The 11,244-nt window shown below is 28.0% G+C and overlaps 1 protein-coding gene across 1 annotated transcript; it reads right to left on the bottom strand.

The window, feature by feature from the left end:
- Positions 1-350: 350 nt before the first annotated feature.
- On the bottom strand, positions 351-11,165 carry LOC145011812 (ethylene-responsive transcription factor WRI1-like). The gene is made up of 6 exons (XM_078970550.1): positions 10,970-11,165; positions 10,796-10,878; positions 9,084-9,172; positions 8,574-8,698; positions 4,756-4,832; positions 351-1,050 (listed from the first exon to the last, which is right to left on the bottom strand). Exons 1-6 carry the CDS (start codon positions 11,116-11,118, stop codon positions 545-547), a joined length of 1,029 nt encoding a protein of 342 aa, XP_078826676.1. The 5' UTR covers positions 11,119-11,165; the 3' UTR covers positions 351-544.
- Between the last annotated feature and the right edge of the window lie 79 nt (positions 11,166-11,244).

Consider the following 11,244-nt stretch of genomic DNA (forward strand, 5'->3'; position numbering starts at 1 on the left):
AAAGCGGCAGTTTCTTGTAGCCATCTTAGGCCAAGGGGTATGGGACTCATTTTTACGCGTCAAGGCTGAGGTGGCACGCATTTTGGCGTGTGAACACCACCCCTGTCACTAGTAAATATGGTGTGGATTGATGCCGATTAAGCTTCCTTACGACCAATAGAATTTCATTTGCCCATACTTCTCTCTATCTCTCTCTTGCTTTTCTCTTTCTCTCTCTTTGTTCACTAGTTAACCATACCTCATGGCCTTACAAGCAAGCATATGAGAACCATGCAAATAAAAAAAAACATAGGGAAGAAAGTTCTTATCAATTTTCTATGTACAATTTTTTTGTCATTGATGTCATAAGCTAGAAAAAGCATGTTTTTTTTGACAAAGAAAGAAAAAAGACTACAAGATGGACACCATCTTTGTGCTCCTCTAAGTATATGACGAACTAAAAACATAAGCAGGCCCACTATAGTCGGAAACAAAGAAATAGTACATAAAAACTTTTCTAATACCAATATCTTACTCCAAAACTCATCCTTAATCGATCAGAGGTCTAAACCAAAGGGCCAGAAATGGGGTTCATCATTGAGGATGTGGAGTACATGAAAGAAGATTCTGGCAAAGTCATGCAACCACTCCCATTCACAATGGGGTCATTGAAAATGGAGTCAAGGTTAGCCTCAAAGCCATAATCATAAAGCAAGTCCATTCGTTCACTAGACTCATCAAATGGAAGATGAGATATATGTTCTGGATCCATAAAATGTCTCCAAGGGTGGTCTTCATCAACTGAAGATGCAAAATGTGTTTCAGGAAACATCTCCTCTTTAACTTCATGAGCAACTTCTTCTTCGTTTTGTTGTTGTTCTTGTTGTTCAGATCTTATGCCATCATCATGATTGTTCTCACTCAGTTCAGCATTTGATGGATCTTGTTCAGTTTGTGGGGAATCATCGAAGTCGTTAGTATAATTGCTAATATCAAAGTTGGTTACAGCATTTTCTCCTCGATACATTATGGCTGCTTTGTCATATGCTCTGGCTGCATCCTCTTGGGTGCCTGTAAACATCAAACATGAATAGTGGTCAAGATTGCATGATCTATTTGGAAATGACATGAGCCATAAGATTAAATCGGACTACATACTTTGACCCTTGGGTCAAACAAACTAATTTCAATTTGTTTTTTTTGGGTTAAATAAGAAATAGCAATTTGCCAAGTTAGAATATCACACACAAAATAATAAAGAATAGTAGAATACATTTCTAATCCATTTTCTTTTTTATTTTAATAGTCGTTATTTTAATATGAGATCTAGTTGACTGAAAAGTATAAATAAATAATTAAGTCTACTTTCTTCTGCCAATCCTATTTTTAAAAATTAACTCGGACGGTCCCTCGTTTGGTTTAAAGTTGCATGTTTCATCCCTAAAAGACGATTTTGTTGTAGGTTTAGTCCATACCAGATTTAAAATGACCATAATGCCCTTGTGTATTTTTTTTCAATTAATCTAATATTATTTATCATTATTTATCTTTTAGAAAAGGAAATCAGGCCCACTCTCACCCACCCTCTACATCTCCCATTTCTCTTTTCTTTTAGTATTGTAGAACCCGCCGACAAAATCATATGCTTCTGGAAAAGTTCAAGATACCCATGAAGTCGATATACACCTCAAAAGCTACCATGAATCCAAAACCTAAATCAGACACCATAGGAGCAAGGTTACCTCCTCTCGATCTGTTTTTAAATCAACACCATCGGAGCAAGGTTACCTCTTCTCGATCTGTTTTTGTGATGAGGGAAGCCATCACCAGAAAGATATGAAGAATAGTCGATATCTTTCCCTCTTCTCCGTTCTCAATGTAGAACTGTCACACTCTTTCTTAATTCTCTATTTGAATCAAAGGCGAAGGCGTTATAATTGGAGGCGGAAGCAGACACTATCTCTAACGCCATGGTTATACAGGGTTGCAGATGGGTTGAAGCCCATTTTAGATCCATTCAAATTGGTACCAAGTGCCTTTCAGATATGGTCGAATTGGAATGTCTCTCGCTCTCTCTCTCTCTCTCTTTATGTTTTTATAATTATGATTGTTTATTAGAAAACAATCCATGTTTGGGAGATTTTACAATCGATGATTATCATATTTTAACCTAGATTGATTTTTTGGATCTCTTTTACATTTGGATTTCTGGATGCACCATGTAAGGAAATCATACAAACCATAAGTCAGGTTGAATGGAAAGCATACTGGGATGATTGATGAAGAAGACGGGTGCAAGGTTTACATCAAGGAAGAAGTTGTTGACATACTTTTAGACTGATCTCCTTCTTCACATATGTTCATATCAATTTCCGCCTAAGGTTTCAGATCAAGGAAGAAGCCAGGTGCAAGGTTTTCAGATTATGATTTGGTTGGAGGAGGACATGGCAGTGATAGGTGGTGGTGTCAGAGGTGCTAGCGGTGATAGGTGGTGTTGGGTAATCTGTGGAAAATCTTGAGAAGGGGAAACTCAAATGGTTCCATTTCCAAATATGAAAATTGAGAGATGCAAGTATGAGATCAGAATAGGGGAAACATGATAAAAGAGTAAAATAGAGACTGAACTTGGTCGGTGTCTTGCAGTCGATCTCCTCTGTATGAAATTGGAGATGTTTAGGACTTTCCGAAGGAGTTGCCGGAGCATTGAAGTCGCTCGTTGTGGGTGGGGACGGTAGATATGAGATGTACTGAAGAAGAAGAAGAAGAAGAAAGGGAGGGTTAGACGAGTGATTAAATGTACCAGCCCATTTCTTTTTTAAATGAAATAATATTTATTTTGTATAATTAAAAAATCAATATATAATTAATAAATAACAAGTAAATAGAAAATAAATCAAAAAATAAATAAATAAGGGTAAAATGGTCTTTTTATGTGCAGAGGGACTAAGCAAGCAAGAAAAAACAAAACAATGGACGGTCCGAGTTAATTTTTAAAAATAAGGACTAAACACGCTTTCTGGCATATGCACGAGGGACGGTGTAATTTTCACTTAAATATTCCATGTCGTTGTATGCCATTTCATTACGTGACACATGAGCATAAACTATACACTAGACAGGTTCCAATTTTCTTTTAGGACCCTTTTTAATATAAAACTTCATGCTTTCGCCCCCTTATTTATAGGATTAAGTTTCGGATACCCCCTTTTTAATCTAACAATATGTAAAAATATCTTCAAATAAATAACATCTTCAACTTCTTCCACTAGATTTTTTCTTTAAACTTTACTAATTATTCATCATTCCTATTTAAATGTTCTATAAAATCTTCTATTTAGTCGTTTTTAAACGTATATTACATCTAAGATGACACAAACAAATAAATTATATAAATTCAATTATATATATATATATATATATATATATATATATATATATATATATATATATATATATATATATATATATATAAAACTATTATGCTATAAAATGATTTAAAATGTTATATAATTATTATAAAATATATATTTCATAGATGAACGATCACTAAATATATAATCGGAAAAAATATTTAGTAAATAAATAACAAATGATTAAAACTAAAATATAATTAAGAGAATAAAATAAATTATAATTAAAGAATAATGGGTTAGTTGTATTAAACATCAAAATATATTTATCAGTCATTATGTATAATTGAGTGATTAATAAAAAACAAATAAACTATGTGTCCTAAAGCTTTTAAGGTCAATAAATAATAGAAATAAGTTACAAAGAGAAAAGTGCTAATTAAAGATGCTCTAAAAACATGTTTATATATATATATATATATATATATATATATATATATATATATATATATATATATATATATATATATATATATATATATATATATATATATATAGAGAGAGAGAGAGAGAGAGAGAGAGAGAAAGAGAAAGAGTCATGTTTTTTTAAAACCAAAAGATTTGTGATAACTTGCAAACTCATAATCAATTCATCAATTTTCAACACCAAAAACAACAATTTTCTTCAAATAGTGCGTCTAAATTATATCTACGCTCAAATATATATATATATATATATATCACGATTTTGTTTTTATTTTTTTGTATGACTGCTGATGAACACAATCAGTTGTTGTATGAATTGCTCATGAGCACAATTAACAGTCCATACAACTATTGACTAGGTGTGTGTATATATATATATATATATATATATATATATATATATATATATATATATATATATAACAATTGTTAAATCTTTTTTATGGCTTAGATGCACAATTTGTAAAAGATTGGTGTTGAAAAATGATGAATTGATTATGAGTTTGTAAATTCATACATTTTTTTTAGTTATCGCAATAATTCAGTCATATATATATATATATATATATATATATATATATAAGTTTTTTAGGTTAAACTTCAATTTATTTTTTCTAAAAATACACTTTTATTTTTCATTTTCTATGAAAAATCCTCTAACTTTTAACTTTTATCTAGAAAATCGTAAACTCTTTAACTTTTTTCGGAAAAAAAAGTCTCAACTTTTTTTATCGAAAGAACTCTCACATTTAACAAGTTTTTTCGGAAAAAACTGCTAAAAATGTCAACTAAAATAATAAAAAATGTGAGTTATTTCAAAAATAAATAAACAAATAAATAGAGTATATGATTTACTAAAAAAATTACAATTTTGTAAGGACTTTCATGATATTAAAAATTTTCTGTTTTCCTAAATAAGGGTGATAATGTATATACATACCGAAAGTTCCAAGATATATGTATTTGTTACCATTGACTCGTCCAATCCGTGCCTCCCACCTTCCATTGTGATGATGTCTGCGCGAGGCATAAAAAATTAAATACTATCTTTTAGTATCAATTCTATTTTACCAAGAGATTTAGAAGGTTAATTCTTTGTATGATATGATTTTGACCTAAAAAATATGTTGTGTTTATTTTTCAAATATCCCTTAATTATTAGTTGTTATGTAAATATCAAAGTTCTAAAAAATTCGTTATTTTTTTGTCATATTTCAAAAGCTTGTATTTAATGTCAAACATTAATAAAATATCGTCTTAAGTTTATATATATATATATATATATATATATATATATATATATATATATATATATATATATATATATATATATATAACTGTCGGCTTAACTCACGCATATAAACGACATGATTCGACACAGCTCATAAAAGTTTGATGCTTTGACATTACCGTAAAATCACACCTAATGTTACTTATAATCATGATAAATATTGCTAAGGGAGATGATTTGTAAACAATAATTTTTCTCCATACACAACAACAGGTGTTTTAAAACATTATATTATACAATTCTATAATGCATAAATTGTTGTGTATAGCAAAAAAACGATTGTGTACGAATCACTTCCCTATTGCTAAACCAACCAAAAAACATAATAACTCATATTTGACACAAATGTTAAAAATATAGCGGGTTAGATTGGACGAGGGGTTTTGGGAGAAATTTCTTGAATGGAGGATCAAGGATGCACGCTAAAAGCTTTTAAAAACTAATTAATTTTTAATATTTATTGACAGAAAAATCATGCGCTAAAGTAAAAATATGATAAGTACGTTTATTTAAAAAAAAATGATCATAGAAACGTGGGTTTATTTGATATTTAAAAATTAAAAGCAAATGTATGTCATTTTATTATAATATTTACTCCAAAAATTGTAAATAATTAGTAAGGGATTGTTAATCCCAAATCAACCAAGGTATATGTATATATAAACTAATGCAATGGAACGATATATTTATATTCACAAGATGCATACTCTTATTATTTATTATTCCCCCCAACAGATTATTTTATTTAATTATACTTTTTGGATGGAGAAAACTAATAAAAAACTGATTATATTTATAACAGTTTTCTTGTTAATCATTAATATTTTAATCTAACTCAATCAAATCTTTAATATTTTGATTATTTTTTAATTAACCATTTTTACTTCTTATATCATATTTTATAGGTAATTTTTTTTGTTGAAGGAAACGTATAAAATTTCAAATTAACCATTTCTATATGGTATATTCGGTTAATTTGAAAAAAACAAATTTGTCCAAAAATTTTATGATTTGGAAATAAAACAATAGAGTAAATTACGTATTTGGTCTTTATGGTTTAAAAAACTCACAAATTTATTCCAAATTTTTATATCGTCTCAGCGTTGTCTTTATGTTTGCATTTGGTTGCATAGTATCCCTTCCTAAAACATGCAAATTTTGAGTAATACATGGGGACCATATGTGTAACGAAATACAAACCTAAGGACGACACTGGAATAATGTTAAAATCTCGACCGAACTTGTAATTTTGTGTAATATAGAAGAGCCAAATTTGTAATTTATGCTAACAAAAATAACATACATCATTAGATTGCACCAATTATAATAGTTTCTTCTGGAATTTTTCATTTGATGAGTTTTTTTTTTTTTTTTTTTTTTTCATAAAATGATAACTAATAATAGTTAGTGTGCTTTTATGTTGATTATCTTTAAATTATACTCTATAGTCCGACACACAATTTTTTTGGATCTCCATTACACTATTAGAATGGTGGATTTCAAACGAATAAACTACCACTGAATCATATATAGCACACGTGATGTTCATTGTGGAATCTAATATGATATAATTTGTTCATTTATTTTTATTCGTTAATGACACTACGTCCATTATGACATTTAACATGACATAATTTCTCGGTTGAATTCTATTTCAATAGTGTAATGATAACTAAAAAAAAAAATATTGGTATGTTGAAAACGATTAAAAGATAAGTGGCCCAAAATAATAAAAATAGTTATTATTATATTTGAAGACATTAAAATAAAATAAATAAAGACAAGTCAATAAATTTAATCTTATTATGACTTATATGATCATTTTTTATAGCGTATTACAATAAAAGAAATTATAGAGGATGCATTGAAGGTGATAAAATGACAAAGAAGATTGGTTGTGTATAGATTTGACAATTTGTATGTGTGCCATGTCACAGGCCATACATGAATTTTAAAGGATACCAATTTGTGAAACATGATATAAATTGTAAAATGTGTCTAATTATGAAACATGGACACAACACATAAACAATATGTTTAATACATGACACAATAGGAATACGACACTTTTTAGTAGTGTTATACGAACTTATGAATTTACACGAATACGATTTTGGTAAGTTCGGAAAACAATTGAAAAAAATTTAATCCAAGGTACAAACTCCTCCTATCTACGTTCCTAACATGTTTTATCAATGACCCTTTATCAATGGGTCAAAGGTCAAAGGGGGTAATGGAAGAAATTTAAAATTTCCACCTTAATCATGTTTATATGTGTTTTATACTGTATGTTATTTTATTTGTGCCTTATATGTATTTATACATTCAAATTCTTGTCTGACACGAAATACAAATTTAAATTTGTGTCGACAAGAATAAATGCAAAACATGACTTACCCAAAATTATACACGAGAACGCATGTCATACTTGTATCCTGTGTTAATGTTTGTAAGGTATAGTTGAATAGCATGTCTGTTAGCAATTAACATTTTAAAAAGTTTTAAAAAAATCTTGGTCTTTGTTAAGATCAGAGGATATGGATGGGAAACTTCCCTTACTTTTTGTGGGTCACAACATATTTTTTCTCACTTTCATTTTCTTCACCTAAATCCAAGGAATTGGTGGGAAACTTCTCTCAGTATTTTTTTATTTTTATTTTTAAATATATTTCCTATAAATATTATACTCATTTTGTAGGAAATTAAAAATTATGAGTTTTGATATATATATTTTTTATAATTTTTAGTAGTTATATAATTTAATAGTATTAAAAATATATTTTTTTTAAAAAAGTTGGTCAATAGGAATAGGGGAGAGATTGAAGGAATCGGTTCCCTCACCACTTTCTCTCAGTCAAGATGTGGTGTTCAGTTGAAAAGGGAAAGCTTCTATCATCATTTCTCTCGCAAACACCGTCTGACCTTATTAGATTATTAGATTCCATAATAACTAATATATAAATATATTAAAAATGATTAAAACGATGTATTATAATAACTACCAAATTTTGTTTATTATATTCAAATACACCTTTGTCCAATTTTGACCCCTTTAATGTGTTTTCATTTTAGACCATGTTTTTAGTTACACGAAACTTTCTCCAAACCAATCATTAACTAATCCAAGAAAAGGTTTCTTTAATCACTTGTATATCGTGCACTAAAATTTATATATTGCGCACGATTCATAACTGAATTATTAGAGAAAAGTTTTGTTTTTTTCTCACACTAATAATAAATATTTAAAATATCTAAAACGAAAATGATTTGATATTTTTATTTGGATTTTTTATTCAACCAGGTGATATCACTTTTATATTTTTCAACATGATTTTCTTTCTTCAATTTAATTGAAAGTATAAAATTCAAATCGTTTATTATTTAAGCGAAAAAAAATGAAAATATCAAATCTCATTTAAAATATTGCAAATTAGTGAAACAATATAAAGCCAGTAGAATCAATTTACCTTGCTACACCTCGGAATTTTGAAACGCCTCGAGAAAATCCACTACTGTTCCTTCTTAACACGGCTAAGTATTCTTCTTTAGACATTTTTTGCATTTCTTCCATCTCGATTTTGTACATTTCCGGCTATCATATTATTTGCAAGATTGAATCAGTTGAGATAATGATAGTGTACAACTTTTAATTCATACTGTATAAGTTTCCATATAACTATTCGTATGGAAGATCTTTCATCTTTGTGATTACCATTTCGAGTTACAAAAAGCACATTTTTGCATGTACACATTTGATATGTTCACTAGCCCCCTTTTTTTGACAAACTTTTTGCAAAAAATGCATTGGATTTAGTAAAATAAACTTTAGAAAAACAAAAAGTTTATAAATCCACAAAAAGATGCAAACATTTTCTATGTTAAAATGAACAAATACAAATTAATATGCAACTCTCTCAATTGATAAATACCCATAAGAAGTATAAATTATAATATTAGAGACAATATAAAATCGTTACCTGAAAATTCAGAGTTGTTTCCGGACCCCAATACTTAAGAGCAGCAAGATCATAAGTGTGAGCAGCAGCCTCTTCTTCATCATATGCCCCTAAATCAACCATATCATCATGAAATTATTTGTAAAAAAAAAAAAAAAAAAAACGATATTAGACTTTGCCATTAATTTATTAAATTGGAAAATATTTTTGAGTGACACACGGACGCCGCGCATGACAACTTATTTTATACTAGCCTCCAAAATGAAGTTCAGTATAAAATTATATAACTCGATTTTAAAAATAAACCTTTTGGATTATACCCAAAAAGAGTATAGTCTTTATTATATTTTTTCTATGAATAGTGTTATCAATGGTGGGGTCAAGAAAGAAAAATAATGAATTACACAAAAGTTTTAAGAATTACACTATTAGAAAAACTTTTCGATAGTAGTTATTGTAATAAAATCTATAAACAAAAGGTCTTACTAACGGATTTACACTAAATAGTCCAATACGACTTTGGAACGAATTTTCAACAGATTCGTAATGGATTTTTAACAATAAAAATTATAACTTTGGGACGAAATCTAGTAGTTGTTTGTATTATTTAAGGTTTTTTAATATATATATATATATATATATATATATATATATATATATATATATATATATATATATATATATATATATATATATATATATGATTATTGTTTTGCATATTTAATAAAATAAATTGAGTAATTAAAAAATAAATGTTGATAAGTAAATATGATTATAGCATCAAATGGTATGTTACTAAAAGTAGATGGTAAAATATAAATAAAAAACAAATAATCAGAATAAGTGGTTAGAATTTAATTATTTTATAAATAAATGATTGAAGCTGATGTTTAAAAAAAATACTGTATTAGTTTACAATGCTATTGAATAGTTTTTCAAATACGAAAACTCATTTACAAAAGATTACAACTAAAAGTGCTATAGTATAAATTCAATATTTAATTGATCACATCAATAGTAAAAAGTTCCATCATTAATCAATTTCAATAAAAGTTAAATAACATCTATAACAAATTGTTTTACATATAATTGCCAACTAACAAAAAATTATTATTTTAAATAACAAAATTTTACATTTTTCTTAGATATCAAATATTGCATGTATGTTTTGTATATATATAAATGCTCATTATTACAACGCAATATAATATTATCATGACTGGAAACCAAGACCAACAAACAAAGATTGGTCAGAACAAGAATTTCAGTGGTCCAATTCATAAAAAAAAAAATGTTATTAAGAAAAGTTGCAATTGGTTATTCGTTGGATCGATCATCGATCAACATCATAAAATTATTATTATTATTATTATTTCCTAGTAACATTCTCATATTTTTACTTTTTAAACATAAATATAATGTTTTTTATTATAAAAATGACAAAAGAATTACATTAAGAAAAACTATTTCAATTTAAAAAAAAAAAAAAAAAAAAAAAAAAAAATTGAGGAGAGAATCAGAGAGAGTAAAAGTTTACCCAAATATACTACATAAGCAGCAATGGAGGAACAGGGGATGCCACCCAAACAGAGTAAAAAGAAGACAAAGTCAGAAAATTCGTAACTGAATTTAGATTATATATTAAGAGATAAAGATTGCAGAATGCAGATCTCTGTCTCTTGATTAATAATAATTTAATAAATTCAAACTTAATTAATTAGAAATTAACAAACTCTGTTTCCCCTTCTTTTTGCGATTCTGATTCCAGGATTCTTTATCCCACAAATGAGCTTCATATCGTCTTGTAAGCCTATGCCTGTTCATTTTCCATGCATGCAAATCGAATTTCATACAAATTTATAGAAAAACGAAGAGTTACATTGAAATTTTTTGAAGATTTTTGATACCTTGTAACACCTCTGAAAATGGAGGTTCTGGGCAGAGGTTCTGCTGAAGCAGGTTGCCTTTTCTTGTTCTTGGATTTTGGATTCATCAATGGTTGTTCATTGTTGCATGAAGAAGATGGTGACATATTTCTCTTCACATTTCTCTTCATTTATAATTTTTTTTTCTATACTAATTCTTTTAGAGAGAGAGGGAGAGGGGGAGTATGTTGTTTAAGAGTTATACTAAAAAACATGAAGAAAAAGCAGAGAATTTAAGTAGTTCGTGAGGAGGGGGA

This window comes from Lactuca saligna, chromosome 8, assembly GCF_052625555.1.
Source record: "Lactuca saligna cultivar CGN05327 chromosome 8, ASM5262555v1, whole genome shotgun sequence".
Taxonomy (NCBI): domain Eukaryota; kingdom Viridiplantae; phylum Streptophyta; class Magnoliopsida; order Asterales; family Asteraceae; genus Lactuca; species Lactuca saligna.

Coding starts and splice junctions, on each gene's coding strand:
- LOC145011812 (XM_078970550.1), bottom strand. CDS start 11,118: ATGAAGAGAAATGTGAAGAGAAATATGTCACCATCTTCTTCATGCAAC. Junction 9,173..10,795: donor CAAAAAGAAGGGGAAACAGA/GTTTGTTAATTT, acceptor TGGTTGATTTAG/GGGCATATGATGAAGAAGAG. Junction 1,051..4,755: donor CATATATCTTGGAACTTTCG/GTATGTATATAC, acceptor TGATGTTTACAG/GCACCCAAGAGGATGCAGCC.